General features: G+C 35.9%; 1 protein-coding gene across 7 annotated transcripts in view; it reads left to right on the plus strand.

Annotated features, from left to right (window-relative positions):
* LCLAT1 (lysocardiolipin acyltransferase 1) overlaps positions 1-17,232 on the plus strand; it is a 176,323-nt gene that overhangs the window by 88,780 nt on the left and 70,311 nt on the right. For 6 of the 7 annotated variants that reach the window (XM_039238453.1, XM_039238454.1, XM_039238451.1 and 3 more), the window contains one exon: positions 15,988-16,134. In XM_039238453.1, coding sequence (XP_039094384.1) covers positions 15,988-16,134 — 147 coding nt within the window. Of the gene's footprint in view, positions 1-5,714; positions 5,721-10,220; positions 10,223-15,987; positions 16,135-17,232 lie in introns of those variants that run through there. The other variant, XM_039238455.1, reaches the window with a different exon arrangement.

The raw sequence follows: 17,232 nt of genomic DNA on the forward strand, positions 1-17,232 counted from the left end.
AGGAAGACAAATACTATATGATCTCACATGTGGAGTCTAAAAACAAAATACAACAACAAAAGCCCAGGAAAATCTGAACTCAGATGCAAAGAACACATTGGTAGTTGCCTGAGCCTGGGGGTTGGGGATTTAGCAAATTATGTGAAGGTGGTCAAAAGGCACAAACTTCTAGTCATAAAATAATAAGTTATGGGGACAAAGTGTATAGCATGGTGACAATAATTAATAACACTAGACTGAACATTCGAAAATGCTGAGAAAGTACATGCTTAAAGTTCTCATCAGAAAAATTATCTATTGTATCAATTTGTAATGATATTAACTAGACATACTATAGTGATCATTTCCCAGTACATATTCATATGGAATCTGTTTTACACCTAAAATTAATATTATATATCAGTTTCATTTCAGTTAAAAAAGTAGCACTTTTTTAATGGGTAGTTGTAAGGATTAAGTTTCCAGTAGAATGTCATTTGCTGCTGCTTCTCACTTCTGTAGTTCTGTTTGGAAAATCCAGCCTTCTACCTTTTGCCTTATAGAGGTCCGTATTAGACCTCATTTTTCCAGTGTCTCAGAGACCCATACTCTATTTCTCCCACCACCTAATCTTTATTTCTTCCTGCTCTTTGCTAGTATATTTATTTTTATCATCACAAACCTTTCCCCTCTCTTGTCATGAATTCCTATTTAAGTATTTAATTCTTAGCTTTTCCATTTGTACTTTTTACCCCCACATGAGTTATAAGCTCCTTATAGAGTATCTTTCACATTGAGGCTCTTGAATATTTGTAGACTTGATAGGATTTCATGAACATGCAAAATTTAATGAGAACTGATTTTGGATTAGAGAAAATGATTTTAGAACCAGTGATGAATAAGTGCAAAGAAAATTAAGGCAAACATGTAGGCAGAAAGAAACCAAAACAAAACACGAAAACCAAACCAAACCTCAAACAGAGGATGTTTACAAATGAGGGTATTAAAGCTGGAATTTGCAGAGGGAAATGAAAGAAAGAGAATGAATGGAAACATCTCAGTGGTTACCTATGCCCTGCTTCAGACTATACTAGACTTAGCTTGTCGACAGTTTGACATGACTTTAGGGAATATTTAATATTGCTATTTGTAATTATTTCTCATAAATGTTTGTTTACCGGATGTTTAGAATAGGATTTTCTAGTCTATTTAGTTCATTTACAAATGTCTAAAGAAAAATGATATTTTATATTTTAGTGCCAGGTTGGAGAAAGGATGAGAGTTTGGAATTTAAAAGTTCTTTCGCTGGAAGTATAAAAATAACAGACAAATAGGCTAGGAAAGAAATCAGTAAAAGTGTTTAGATTCCAGGTCAGGTTATACAGAATTTTGGTAAAGTTAACTGAACAGTTTAGTAGAGTTTGTTAAGATACAGGAAAATAAATTTTAACAAAAAATGTCCTAGAGTTAGAATTCAGCTTATTCTAATAGTGGTATACACATAGATTTTTATCTTTAGCCAACTTTGTAATCAGTTAGTAGCAATTAATGAAATATTAACCCAAAGATATCATAGAACGTCCATTTGTGTGTACAGAATCACACAACTCATGGCCTCTTGATTTTTCTGGACACTTAGTGGCAGAAGAGTTTGAGGCCTTTCCAAAGTATAAAGAATAAATATTAAAGAGATAGTGATTTAGAAAGTGGTCATGTTGTGCATTAAATTTAAAATCTCCCTGACCTGACATCATAGTTTCAAAGTAAATTGTCATACAGTTTTGCATTTCTAAAACTGCAGAATAGAATGATGGAAAGTAGGAAAATCATAAATTGTGAGATAGAATTATTATGAAATATATGAAATTGTGATATACGATTGTTCAGGATGAGATCAGGGAGAAGTAGGAGTAACAGTGTGACCTCTGATGAATGCTTCCATCCGTTCTGTTTGTTAAAGACACGCAGAGACTGTCAGTGTATGTCCAGAAGCTGGGGTGGGCCACATTACCAGGAAAATTGAAACTGGGTAGGGGAGTGCTCTTAAGTTTGGCCTCCCAGAGTACTGACCTGTCTGCCAAAACATTAAATATTTTTTTTATCACATTTGATTTACAGAAATAACTGAAATTTTATTTCAAATACCTTTGGTATTTTCTAAGCATTTCTCTTTTTGAAGATCCTGAATAAAACAGTCAGTTAAAGTCTGCTTTACAGCTCCCCAGTGCACTGTAGCAACGATTATACTGCACCTACCTAGTAAACGCGGAAGTGCTATAACACAGGGATGTATTGATGCAAAGATGATCAATTAGGTGGTCCTGTTTTCCGTTGTAACTATGTTGCATTAATCCATTTATAAGGATTAGTAAAGTATACATTGTTGAAATAACAATGTCATTGCTCCTACAGTTTTAAGAATTACTGAATTGATGTGACCTTAACTTTTATTAACAATTGTATATTAAGCACAAAGAGTAGGTGTTTTCCTATATGAGATATTTATAATTTATAATACCAAACTTTATCTCCTATGAGAAGGAAAATTCTTCCTCTCTTACATGGCTTTCTCCTAATTAATTTTATTATTATTATTATTATTAATTTTGCTTTCTCCTACTTTAAATTGACAGTCACTAAAACTAAAATCTTTAAGTCATGGAAGTCTTTAACTTTATCCAGTTTGGTGGACCCTGATTTTTATTTTACTAATTTTACACTATATATTAAAAGCATCATTTGCCATGATCAAGTGAGATTTATTCCAGGGATGCAAAGATAGTTCAGTATCTACCAATCAATCAATGTGATACACTACATTAACAAAATGAAGGGTAAAAATCATATGATCCTCTCAATAGATGCAGAAAAAGCATTTGTCAAAATTAAATGTCTATTCATGATAAAAACTGAAAACAGTTTGAGCTTAGAGGTCAACATAATAAAGGCTATATGTGAAAAACCCACAGCTAACATCATACTGAGTGGTGGAAAACTGAGAGCTTTTCTTCTAATATCAGGAATAAGACAGGATGTCTTACCACTTATGTTCACCATAGTACTGGAAATCCTAGCAATAGCAGTCAAAGGAAAGAATTAAAAGACATCCAGATTGGTCAGGAAAAAGTAAAACTGTCACTGTTTGCAGATGACATGATACTATACATAGAAAAACTCTAAAGACTCTACCAAAAAACTATTGTAAGTAATAAATGAATTCAGTAAAATTGCAGGATACAAAATTGACATACAGAAATCTGTTGCATTTCTGTACACCAATAAAGGTGCAGAAAGAGAAGTGAACAAAACAGTTCCATTTACAGTGGCACCAAAAAGAATCAAATACCCAGGAATAAATTTAACCAAGGAGGTTGAACACCTGTATTCTGAAAACTGTAAAACATTGATGAAGACCTTGAGAATGATATAAACAAATGGAAGGATATTTCATGCTCATGGAATGCATGAATTTATATTATTAAAATATCCATTCCACCCAAAGCAAGTCACAGATTCAGTACAATTCCTATCCAAATACCAACAGCATTTTTCGCAGGTCTAGAATTTAAAAATCCTAAAATTTGTATAGAACCACAAAAAACCCCAAAAAGAATCTTGAGAAAGAAAAATGAAGCTCAGAGATACCACGAAATCCCCCAGATTTCAAGATGCACTACAAACCTGTAGTAATCAAAACAGTATGGTACTGGTACAAAAGCAGGCACACAGATCATGGGGACAGAATAGAGAGCGCAGAAATAAACCCATGTGTATATACAGAACTAATCTGTGACAGAGGAGGCATGAGTGTTTAATAGGGAAAGGCAGTCTCTTCAGTAAGTGGTGCTGGGAAAATAGGAGCACTTTCTTATACCATACCAAAATGTCAACTCAGAATAGATGGAAGACCTAAATGTGAGACCTGAAACCATAAAACTCCTAGAAGAAAACATAGACAGGATCTCTTTGATTTTAGCCTTTGTAACATTTTCCTACATCTGTCTCCTCAGCCAAGGGAAACAAAAGCAAAAAGAAACTGTTTAGATAACACCAAAACAAAAAGCTTTTGCACAGTGAAGGAAACTATCAACAAAATGAAAAGGCAGCCCAATAAATGGGAGAAGACATTTATAAATGATATGTCTGATAAAGGATTCATATCTAAAATATATACAGAACACACACACACACACACACAGTCCAGTTAAAAAATGGACAGAAGACATGAATAGACATTTCTCCAAAAAATATACAGATGGCTGGGGTAATTGGGTGGTTCACTTGGGTAGGTGTCTGACTCTTGATTTCAGTTGAGATGTGAAACTGAACATAGGATCAAGCACCACATCAGGGTCCAAGCTGATAGCACAGAGCCTGGTTGGCATTCTTCTTCTCTCTCTTCTGTCCGTTTCCCACTCGTGTGTTTTCTCTCTCTTAAAATAAATAAACTTAAAAAAAAAAAAGACCCACAGATGGCCCACAGACACATGAGAAGTGCTCAACATCACTGATTATCAGGGAAATACAAATCAAAACCATTAGTCAAAATGGCGAGTATCAAAGAGATAGGTAGCAAGTTGTTGGCAAGGGTGTGGGAAGAAAAGGAACCCTCAGGCACTGTTGAGGGAAATGCAAATTGGTATAGCCACTGTGGAAAACAGTATGGGGCTTCCCCAAAAAATTAAAAATAGAAATATGATCCAGTAATTCCAGTACTAGGTACTTACCCAAAGAAACCAAAAGCACTAATTTGAAAAGATATATGCAGCCCTTTGTTTCTTAAAGTATTATTTACAATAGCCAAGATAGGAAAACAACCCAACTGCCCATCAATAGATTAATGAAGATATTGTATGTATACAGTGGAATATTACTCAACCATAAAAAAGAAATCTTACCATTCATGACAACATGGATGGACTTAGAGGGTATAATGCTAAGTGAAATAGGTCAGATAGAGAAAGACAAATACCGTGTGATTTCATGTATATGTGGAACTAAAATACCAAACAAATGGATAAACAAAAAAGTAGAAACAGACCCATAAATAGAACTGGTGGTTGACAAGATGTAGACAGTAGATATTAGGTAAAATGGGTGAAGGAGGGAGTGGGAAGTATAGGTTTCCAGTTATAGAATGAAAAGTCACAGGGATGGAAAGTACAGTATGGGTAAAAATAGTCAAGGGTATTGTAATAGTATTGTATGGTGACAGGTGGTAGCTGTACCTGTGGTGAGCACACCATAATATGTAGAGTTGTCAAATCACTGTGAAACTAATCTAACACTGTGTGTCCACTCTCCTTAAAAATTAGTGCTACTTCACAGCCCAGAAGAGGAAGAGGAATAAATTTCTAATTGGAGAAATCTCTCACAAAACTTGTTGTCACTAACATTCCATTTCCATTAGTTTCTTTGGTACAACCAAGACTGGAGCTTTGTTGTCTCTGTTAGATGAGTGTGCTCATCATCCAGGCTAACAACTGGTTTGGCCTTCCTGGAAGGAATCTCTTCAATAAACATATTTAAAGCTCCCTCTGTGACCCTTTCTTCAAAGGGGGCTTCTCGTTAAGGATTCCTTGTTACTTAATAACTCTATGAATCCTGGCTACTTAATAACTATACTATAGCTGTTTCTCTCACAGTAAATTTTGGTATGGCTAAACAAGAAACTGATCAATGTCTGGCTTCTTCTTATATCTAAATTATAGAAGATTCCACAGCAGCCTTGTTCCTGTGTTGTTGCAGTTATTACTAAATACCTAAAGGCTAGAAAGAGATGATGTTTCACCAGTTTTGACAGTGGATTTTTTTTAATGTATACATCCCATGACAGGATGAAAATACCTGATACTGATTTTCTCTGCCTCCTAATGGCCAGTCTCCAGAGGAAAGGGAAGAGAGTCTGTCAGGAGGGTCTGGGGAAAATTTCCTCCTTCATCTAAGGGTAGGAGGTGATGAAGGGAGTATGGAGCCGTCTCTTCCTACTTGGGGCATTACTGTTAGAGCACATCATACTTGGAGCTGCTGCAGCTGTCTTGTTCCAAGAAGATGGCGGAGTAGAACGTGAGAGCCTGGCCTCCAAACCAGCCTTGAGGCCAGCTTTATTTTATGTAAGAAGCATAAATCCAGATTGTTTATATGACTTCCAGATTAGTATTGTTATTTATAGCCAAAACTTTGCTTTCCCTATTTCACCAACCTCTAAAGAAAAGTATCCAATGATTGATTTACTCATTCAGGACATTTTATTAAATGCTTATCATGAATCAAAATCTTTATGAAAACCATCAAATGAAATATAGCACAGTATGTGAAATGTTTTCGTTCTGTGGCTAGATATCACATTCAGATCTGTGTATTTTCAGATACAAAGTAAAGATCGGTTTCATCTTAGCCATTCTAGTTGCAAAATAAGTTCTTGTAATTGTTGATTTTATAGTTTCAGTTGCCAGGGTTGCTTGGCTGAGATGAGTTTTGATGCTTTTTTTTTTTTTTTTTAAGTCAGGGAGGGAGGGAAATCCATCGGGAACAAAGGTTCAGTTCAGTTAGGTCATGTGCCAGGCTGTATCCCAGGATCATACTTCTTTCTAGGATTACACCGAGAACTATGTAACTTTTTAGGATTGCACTGAGATTTAAGTAATTTAAATAAAGCTTTTGAATTTGATAGCTTACTTCTTAACAAAACTCAAGTCCTGAGCTGTATGGAAGTTTATGGTTTCTTTGGGTGGGAGAACTTGCTGTGGGCTTTAAGGTCATCTAATCAATCACTTACTGAAGTTAACACAATTGGTTACCTAAATTGAAAATCCCATTGATTTTCACCATCTCTAATACCCCAGAGTCAGATTTGCATTGCTTCAGGCTCCGTGGCCTCCCAAATATGAGCTATGAGGCATGTTTTTGATTCTAGGCCCTTCAGTACCCCTATGCCTACTGAAAATGAAGGAATTCCTTTGCTTAAAATAATAAGTAGATTCTAAAAATTGTCTACAAAGAATGCTTTATGACAGGGTGATTTTTAGGAGAGAGCAGTGCAAGAATTGGGGGGGAACTTTCGGGTTTTGTGTCTGTTTTGCATTTAGTGGAGAAGCACAAACAAAATAAATCTTTCAGTGATCAGTTTGAGCCAACTTTGAAAAGGGCACTCTGTAATAATAGTAAAAAGATAGGAGAGATGGACCCAGTGTACCCTCTAGTTTGTTTTCTGACCTTAATGTCAGTAGAGAATTGGACTTCAGTGTCTTCAGTTGTCTTTTCACTTGTGGCTAAGAGAGGGCTCTCTAAATTGAAATTTTATTTTTTAAATTTATTTTATTTTTTTTATGAGAAAGACAACATGCACTACTGAGGGAAAAAATGAATTGGCAGTTAGATTTATTATATATGTCATTATTAGGGGAGTTTAAAAAAACTGTGGGTATTTTCTTATTTATTCCTTATCATAAATCTTACAGAAAATATTTTCCCTTGTGCTTGAAGTCAGATATCTCTGAGTGTTACACCACTGTGTAATGAACACCAGGCAGGGACATATGATGTAGCCAAGAATGAGAAATGCTCCTCCACAGTACAGATGTCAAAACTGTATCTTAGAAATGTTGTTACTGATCATCTTTTAACTGTTATAGACAAGTAAATGGTACAGTAACCGAATCCCAAGTAAGAATTTTAAGGTCTTTGGGTTTAGAATGCAAAGCGGTCATTATTTATATATATATATAAATAAATATATATATATATATATTTTTTTTTTAATCAAGCAAAAGTTTGGACCAACTAATAATTGACTCTTAAATACCTTTTTTTTTTTTTTAATATGGAATGATTTTAGATGTGTAGAAAACTGGCAAAGATAGTACAGGAAATTTTTCTCTTCACCCAGCTTCTTTGGGTCATGTGTCAGAACAAGACGTTAGCACGGGTACAATCAGATTAACTACAGATCTCATTTGGATTTCAGATGTCCTTTTTCTGTTCCAGGAGCCAGTTGAGGATCCTGTCATTTAGTCACCATGTTTCCTTAGTCTGCATTCTGTGGCCATCTCTATTTTGGTGCTTTTGACAAGTGCTGGTTGGATACTTTGTAGAATGTTCTTCAATTTGAGTTTGTGTATTTTCTCATGATTAGATGAAAGTTATGGGTTAGAGGGAAAAGCCCACAGCGATAAAGTGCTCTTCTCATCTCAGCAGGGAGGCCCATGATTTATCGCTGGCAATATTAATTGTAATCATTTGGTTTAAGGTAGGGTGCCTGCCAGGTTTCTCCACCAGAAAATTGCGGGTTTTTTCTTCCTTTTTATATATTTGTTTGTTTACTAATAGCAGCCCACATACAAGGGCTGGGAGGGGCTGGGCACGAACTTTACCTCTTAGAGTGAGGAGTATCTACATATTTTATTTGTAATTCTGTAAAGAAAATTTGTCCCTTCACATTTATTTATTTATTCAGTCATTTAATTATGCCAGTATGAACTTGTTATTTATTTTTTTCTTTGGGTTATAATTCAGTATTATTTATTTTGTTGTTAACGTTCTATGGCTTTGGCCAGTGGGATATCTTGGAGGTTGGCTCTTGTGTCTTTTTGGGCTTTTGAGCCTCCATCTTTATTTTTATTATTATTATTTTTTTTACTTTCTAGTAGTTTAAGATTCTCGTATTTTCTCTCCCTAGCCCTGGACTCAGCATTTCTCTAAGGAATCCTGGTTCCATTTCTTAATGAATGCTATTAGAAACTAAGACCCTGGCACTGACTGTGCTCTGTAGTAGTTTCCTGTCAGTGCTGGTACTGTGAGTGGAGTGGCTTAAACAGCACACATTTGTTGTCTCACAGTTATGGAGGTCACAAGTCTGAGGTGGCTCTCATTGGGCTAAAATCAAGGCATTGGCAGAACTGGTTTCTTTCTGAACGCTTTGTATAGAATCTGTTTTCTTGATTTTTCCAGCTTTGATTGGACACCCAGTCCTTTGCTCCCGACCCTCTTTCTCCACCTTTAAAGCCAGCAAGGATTGGTTGAGTCCCTCTCGCTTTGACAGGAGTCTTTTCCTGCTTTCCTTTTCCTTTTTTAAGGACCCCTGTGATTGCACTGGATCCAATAGGCTAATCCAGGATAATCTTCCTGTCTTAAATTCAGCTGATTCTTTTTTGTCATGTCACATATTCACAGTTCTGGGATTTAGAATATAGGCCTGTTTTGTGGGGGACATTATTGCCTACCACATGCTAGTTGCTCCTGGTCCTCTCCGCGTAGAGAACTAGTAATGTACTTAGCTTAGGAATTCATTTTGCACAGTCAGGGACTTCATAGATTGCAGTTCATCTAGAAAATTGATTACATGGGAAATTTTGCACAGTCTGAAAGACAGATTTTAGTCCCACAGTAGTGTGAACCCACAAATTATAACCAAGGAGCCTTATCTCGTGAACCAAAAACCATCAATAAGTAGGTATTTCTTTAGTGTCAAGCATGACATTCCACCCTCTGCAGGTAGATATGTTAATCTCTGTGGAGTCTGTGAAGTTTGCAGTAAGGCAAGTTGTTATCTTGAAAGTTCAGCAACTTAGAAGAGGGATGGAGACAGCACTACCTAATATAAAATGTTGAGTTCAAAGAAGATAGGTCTTCCCTAACTTTCTGTAGCATTTAGCACCCTGACCGTGGTTGAAATTCTGAGAAATACTTGTTTTGGATTTATATGTAAATTATCATTGTGAATAACCGCACCCTTAGTAAATACAGTATTTGCTCGTGATTGTTGTGATATAAATTTATACAAAAATTTGCATCTGTTTACATCACTCATTCTCATTTATTAGAGGCCTGTGGATAGGATTTCCTTGGTGGCATCCATACCCTCTATTCAGGTTTGAAAATATAAGGAAGAAAACAATTTGTCTCTTCCACGTTGCTTGTTTTTGGTGTTGCATTTATAGTCTCATCGTAGATTCCACAATGAATTAATGACTACGTGGACAGCAGTGATACACGAGATTAATTTATCTTTGAAGTTCAGTTTTTAGAGGACTAGGTGAGTAGTGCAGATGTTTTTATGATTCCCTTAACCATATCCATCCATACTAAAGTGAACAAAGGAAAAAAATTGTGTAAAGAGCTTATTTTTTTATTAGAAAGAGTGCATAATGTTAAAAATACACTCAAGTTTTTTTTAAATACAACTCTGAAATTTGATAAAAGAGAATTTAAGCCAACGAAAACCAGGTTCTAAAATTATGCAGTGGTTTTTGACAAATAGAGTATGCTCAGGGATTACTGTTGTCTGCTTTGAGAAGGAGAAGGCAAGGCTGATAACATAAATGCGGTTTTAGAAGGAAGACAGAAGAAGGAGCCACGCCAACACACACAGAATCTGTCTTTATAAACCTGCCAGACTCCCAACCCTTGTCTGAGAATTTCAGGTGATGGATGGAATGCCCTCCAATGGAAGAGTATGAAAAAGACAAGTACTACAGACTCATTTCAGATGACACAATCAATTGTACTGTTATTTATCCAGCCATAGACGTATGAAGTAAATGTCATAAAAATGTATGTTTGAGGATCGCCAGAATGTTAAAACTGTGGGTATTGCTTTAAACACAAATAAAGTATACATTGATGGCAATGACCTGGAAAAAAAGCTTCACAAGGTTGTTCCTGTGATTTTTTATGAAAGGGAGAAAAATGTTTAAGCTTAAGGGAGTAGAGAAGTTTCAGAAGCATTAGTGATATATAAATGGATTTGAGAAGGCAAAGGCACAGAGGGGAAGAATAATCCCATCTTCAGAGGAGAGGGGTCCAAGAGCCTGACTAATGGCAACCATTTTACTTCTTTCTGGGATTTCTGAGACATATACAGACTATCAGTCGAGTTTCATGGCACAGCCCCAGAAGTGTTGCTACTGCTCCCTTTCCCAAAGGGAGCCACAGGTTTTCTCACCTGGATTGGAGAAATACATTCTACCTGTCAGTATTACTCAGTCTAGAAATTTGGAGACAATTTAGATTTGACATTTGAAGAAAATGCACAGCATTAAAGAGAGTCTAGTACTAAAAAAAATGGGAAGTCTAACCTCTGAGGAGTATTTATTCTCCTAGGAGAATTTAAACTATGTTTACCTACTACCTTTAAAGAGATTTAAGTATATATTGCAGAGAGGCTGTTTTAGCACATTGGTTGAAAGCATCGGCTTTGGAGTCAGATTGTGTCTGAAACTTGGTTTTACCACTGATTAGCTCTTTGAGTTTCAGTGTGCCTCAGTTTCCTCATCCATAAAATAGGATAATAGTTTTACCTAATTCATAGGGTTGCCTTGAGAACAGTTCAGCTTAGAATAATATCAGGCACCTAGCAACCATTCAGTGAACAGTTTTATGAAAATTATTACTCTTAGTATTTGTTATAACTTCTCTATTTTACTGTTTGTCCATAATAATTGGTTGCTATAGAAAGAACCAACCCTAAGTCCTAAAACTTAAAGAGCCGATTGCTGAAATAAACTCAGTAAGTAGGTCAGACAAAATCAGATTAGTGAGGTAGATGGTGAAACCAATGATTTTGATTTTCCTTGAGCACAATGTCAATTAAAAGAAGATGAAAAGTATGAGAAGATGGGTCCAGAAGTTAACATCTAGCTAACATAAGTTCCAGAGAGAAAGTCTGTGAGAGTGAAGAGGAGAAAAATGTATTTTCTTAAATAACCGACAAGGACATTCCCAGTGTCGGAGGAATGTAACAATTGCTGGGCAGCACTAATGAAAATGTGCCGCACCTAGACTCCTACAGGTCACATGCCATAAGACTAAGACTAAAGAGAAAATCATGAAAGCTTCCAAGGGGACAATTTGATTATCTCTGCAAATCAGAGTGGTGTCCCAATTTCTCAGCAGCCATATTAGATGATGGACAACTGTGGGGAAAAAAGCTTTGAAATTCTCAGGGGAAAATGATTTGGAATTTCAAGTTTTGTGATTAGCCAAACTAGCCTCCAAAAAATTGAGAACAAATAAATACATTTTAGGAATGCAAAGACTCAAACATTTATTGAAAGAAATTCCTTCAGGTGGACTCACAGAAGGACATGAGATAAAAGAAACAGTGATAAGCAAGGAAACCAGTGAACTTGAGTCAAGTATAAGTAATTAAAATTGTTTCCATGAAAAATTATTTCTGTGAAGCAAAAGAAATATGTTAGTAATATAACTTTGGAGAGCTGTTAAATGATTTATACAAATCTTGGAAAAGGGACAAGAGGAAAACATACTTTTTTTGGAGAGCATTATTGTTTAACTCACTGTTGATATAATTACAGAAGTTTAAATGTTTGTCGAAAATACAAAGTTGAAAAAATTTTGATGATCATTAAAAGAACAAAATAAAGTATATAGTTTCCAAACCACTGGAGTAGGAGTTAGCAAACTATTTCGTAAAGGACTAGGGAGTAACATGTTTCAAGCATTGTAGGCAGTACAGTCTCTGCTGTACCTGTTCACTCAGCCACTGCAACACAGAAGCCACCATAGATCATCTGTAAAAACAAATGAGTATGGCTGAGCTCCAATCAAACTTTATACATGAAATTTGAATTTGATATAATTTTTGTATCTTCTAAAATATTCTTCTTGGATTGTGGGCCATTCAAAGACTGTGGGCTGGATTTGGTCCATAGTTTGCTGACCTCTGCATTGGAGAACTTAAGGAAGGAGGCTGAGAAAACTTAATAATTTCAGCTAAAGACAGTAAAGGGGAGAACGGTGGGCAAGAAATCAAAGTCTAACAAACATAAAACATAAATGATGATGTCAGTTCCCCTAATAAATGTGAATGGAGTAAGCTTTCTAGGAAAGACACATTCTCAGATTGGGTACGTCCTAAATGATAATAAGTTAGTAGATCATGGTGTATCTGCACAGAATAGTATTACTTAAAGTGGGATTCTTGTAACAGTGCCCATTCGCAAACTGGCTGGTCCACCATGAGCTAAGGACATAAACAGGGAAGAAGAGTGGGTGGAAACTTTTAGAGTGTCGTGACATTGTTATAACTTCCAAGTGTATGATCATTGTTCTAGTAACTCATTTTATTGTATTTTATAAAACTGTTGGTCAATAATGGTTAAGAAATTAAAATTAAAACTGGTTTGAGAAGCCCTAATAGAGAATACAGTGCAGGAATTAAAAAATGAAGTAGATCCATATAAATAGACACATTAAATGAAAAAAGGAAATCACAGAACAGTATGCAAGGTATGACTCTTAAGTGTTTTCTAAAACACCAATCATACATGTAATGAATTTTTTAAATGTGGAATAAGTTACATCAAACTATTAGCCATGATTATAAAACAACTTATGACCGGTGGATTGGGGTTGAAGGATGTGGTAATAAAGGCATATTCTCTTGTTTAAATCTATATACTTTTATCTTGTTGGACACTTTTTTACAGTAATATGTTTCCATTTATTGTGTAATGCTTTTTAAATATTTTATTATTTCATGTTCTCGTGGTCCTTTCAATGCTTGTCAGTTGAATATCCATATGGAAAACAAGTATCCATACTGCTACCTCACACTATATACAAAAATTCTTTTGAGGTAGATCATAAACCAAAATATGAAAGTTAAAACAGTAAAGCTTCTAGAAGAATAAATGGAATAATGCCTTCACAACTTTGGAACAGGAAAAAATTTTGTAAGCAATACACAAAGAGCACCAGCCACAAGGAGAAGATTTGTAAATTGTGCTTCATTAGTATTAGATGTTAAGTTCATAACAAGACACCGTTAAAGGAGAGAATATGCAAGCTATGGATTGAGGGATGATATCTGGTATATTGTTGAAACTTAGAGTTATATAGATTTTTGATTGTGTGTGCGTGCACGCGCACTCCACACACATGCAAAGAGTTTGCAGAAGTATTCACAAAGAAGCCATCGATGACTTGCATATGAAAAGGCTCTCACTGTCATTAATCATAAGAGAAATTCAAACTCAAACCACTGTACCTGCATTAGAATGGCTAAAAATATAAGGACCTATAAGAGTTGGCAAGGCCATTGATAGAGCAGTTAGAACACTCAAACATTGACTTGGGAGTGTCAGTTGGTACAATCACTTTGAAAAACATGCTGTCTACGAATGCTGAGCATACATAAATCCTGCCATGAAACTTCTCCATTCCTGACTATTCACTCAATAGAATCAGTGCCTACGTTTAACAAAAGATACGAGAATATCCGTGTTAGCTTGATTCCTAATAGCTAAGAAATCTCTCCATCAAGAGTATAAACAAGTTGTGGTATATTCATATAATGACTGTAAAAGCATTTTTGTTTTGATGTTGTGAATGAGAACTTTCTGGTTACATTTTTATGTTCCTTGATATAATATTCTGAGTATTATTAAACTTCTTAATCACACTAATGATAATAGCTATTATTTATTGATACTTTGTGCTAAGCAGTCTTATTTCTTACAACAGTCCCTATTTGGTACATACTATCACAGCATTATGCTCATTTTGATATGTGGGGTCAGTGAGGGACAAAGACTGAACGGTTCTTTTGTGGTAGAGCTATGGTTCTAACCCAGGCAATCGCACTCCAGAGCTACACTGCTTACAGGCACTACGGTGAGGGCCTCAGTGTCCTCAGGTGAAGGAGGAAAGATGTGTGGGAGGGCCAGGTGTGGGATCAAGTCCAGTACTGATGGGTAGGACTGGCAGCACCGTCCGTAACTAGTAATTGGGTGTACAGCAGCAAGACCTATACCAAAGTGGTTGTTGGGTGGATGTTCATTTGCATTTGTAGACTCCAGTATTCTAGCTTGGACTTCTTCAAACCAAATAGTCTTACGATTTTTAAAATCATTGGCAAATGATTTAATGATCCTTTTATATCTTCCCAGGGTGCCAATGTCTTTACCAAATGATGCTTTAAAACTACTGTTTTAGTCATGTTCTTTGTTTGCAAAGAACTACCACTTACTGCAGAGATGCACTGGCCTGTAAGGGAGACGGACTCTTGTGGATACCCCAGAGGCGGATCCATAGACTGGCCAGCGCTTGTGGAGACTAAAACTGTCTTCTGTTCTGGATTACAGTCAGCTTTAGGCACTTCAGCAGCAAGATTTTTAGATCTTTACTAGTGTGCTATTTTTATTTTCCCTCAGCTGCTGCTGTCATAATATCAGCTTTTTTATATATCCATTTACCTTTATATTGCCAGTGCTTTCTCTCCATGGTCCCAAGTAAAATTTCTGCGAGAGAACATTGGCCACGAGAGTTACTGTGTTTGGGCCAAGTGTTTTCATGCTTCAGAGACTATTCAACGGACTATAGATTGGCTGCCTTAAGTCAGCTATTTACCACATTAGTTTTAGTCATTTCTGGCCAGGGTGGGATGGCTGGTTAGGTTAAACATGGCTCGTCCAAGGCTGACTACCTCTTTAGTAGCAAAGTTGATTTGCCCTAAATATAAAGGGAGTGTGATCACAGTGTATATTCTGGTTAGTGTGTTTAGTATCCATTACACATTTTCTCTTTTCAGTAAAATCTAAAGAAGTGGCTAGCATTGAAAATAATAGTTGAATTTAGAGATCAAGTAGTACAGAATGGGAAATATTAAAGAGAATGCTTGTATGCATGACTTGAGAACAGTCCTTACTTACTGTTTTGTAAGTCTGACAACATGTTGTGTGTATCTCTTGTAGGTACCTTGGTTAAAATGTCTGGTTAGGATTGTTAAAACTTTGGATGAGTTACTGATAAATATTAGGGAACTTTTTTTCCTTGCTATTTTAATAGGTAAGCTTGGCTTGAAAAGTTTTTGAGAATTTTGCAAAACCTTTAAGAATATTCTCTGGTATAGGTGTTATTTAACCCAAGGTATATCATGAGGTGCTTATTAGGATAGTAAATAGTTCATAGTAAAAAAATTGAAATATTCAATAATATGTGGATATTGGCAATAAAATTATATGTAAATACTTGTTAAATTGATTCTAGGTTGGGCCATGCAGGCTGCTGCCTATATCTTCATTCATAGGAAATGGAAAGATGACAAGAGCCATTTTGAAGACATGATTGATTATTTCTGTGATATCCGTGAACCACTTCAACTCCTCATATTCCCAGAGGGGACTGATCTCACAGGTAGGTAGCCTGGGATTAGATCGCAGATTTTTAAAACATGAAGGAACTTAGAAACAATTTAGTCTAAACTTCTAATTCCTCACATGAAGCAATTGAACTCAGATTAATGGCCCACCACTAAGGCCACTCACTCAGTTCATCAGTAGCACGTTAGAACCTAGAATTCCTGGTTTCCAGACCATAGAATTGATGATGGGAAACTCCAAGAAGCCATTACTGCTCCTACTTGCCATCCTAGAGCTTTATGTTTTTATTTTATTTTTAATTATAGTATTTTATTTATTTTAGACAGAGAGAAAGAGCATGAGTGGGGGAGAGGGACAGAGGCAGAGAGAGAGGGAGAGAATCTCAAGTAGTCTCTACACTTGGTGCTGGAGCCCAGTGTGGAGCTTGATCTCAAGACTCTGGGCTGAAAATCCACCGTAAGACACTCAACCACCTGAGCCACCCAGGCACCCTGAGCTTTATGTTTTAAGTCTCACTATATATTTTAAATATCAGCTTTTTATATAATTGTATATAATTTGTATGGAAACACACACACACATACACACGCCCAAGAAATCTTAAGAATAAAGGCTAATTTTAAAATCCCCTTCCTGTTCTATATATTCTCTGTCCTCTTTCAAGATATTTATATTTATCTATTAAGCCCTTTTTTCTCAACTTCTTTTTTATAAGAAAAGCATATGATGGTAATCCATTAATTTATTGTTGATTTAAGTTAATATGTTGCCTTTATCTGGATATTTTAAAGTTTTATCCCTACTATTTCCTACTATAAGCAGGAAAGGCTTTGTCCTGTCCTCAAGAAAATTCAGCTACCGCTGATTTGTGGAGCGACACAGGACATATTTAGGACTTTTGTGCCTTCCCAGTTATTAAACTACATGGATAGGCCAAGAATACCAGTGAATCTCAAGGAATTCTTTACAAGATGAAAAATAAAATACAGTCTTTTATTCTTCTAAATCAGCAGTTCTCACACGTTTTTAAAGTACAGATCATTTTTGCAGGTGAAGCCGCCTACTGCAGTCTAGCATTGAAGACAGAAGAACTGTTTTGGTTGAATATTGTCAGGGTGGGGTAAGCTTGGAC

Source organism: Hyaena hyaena, unplaced genomic scaffold, assembly GCF_003009895.1.
Source record: "Hyaena hyaena isolate Hyena2069 unplaced genomic scaffold, ASM300989v1 scaffold_140, whole genome shotgun sequence".
NCBI classification, from domain to species: Eukaryota; Metazoa; Chordata; class Mammalia; order Carnivora; family Hyaenidae; genus Hyaena; species Hyaena hyaena.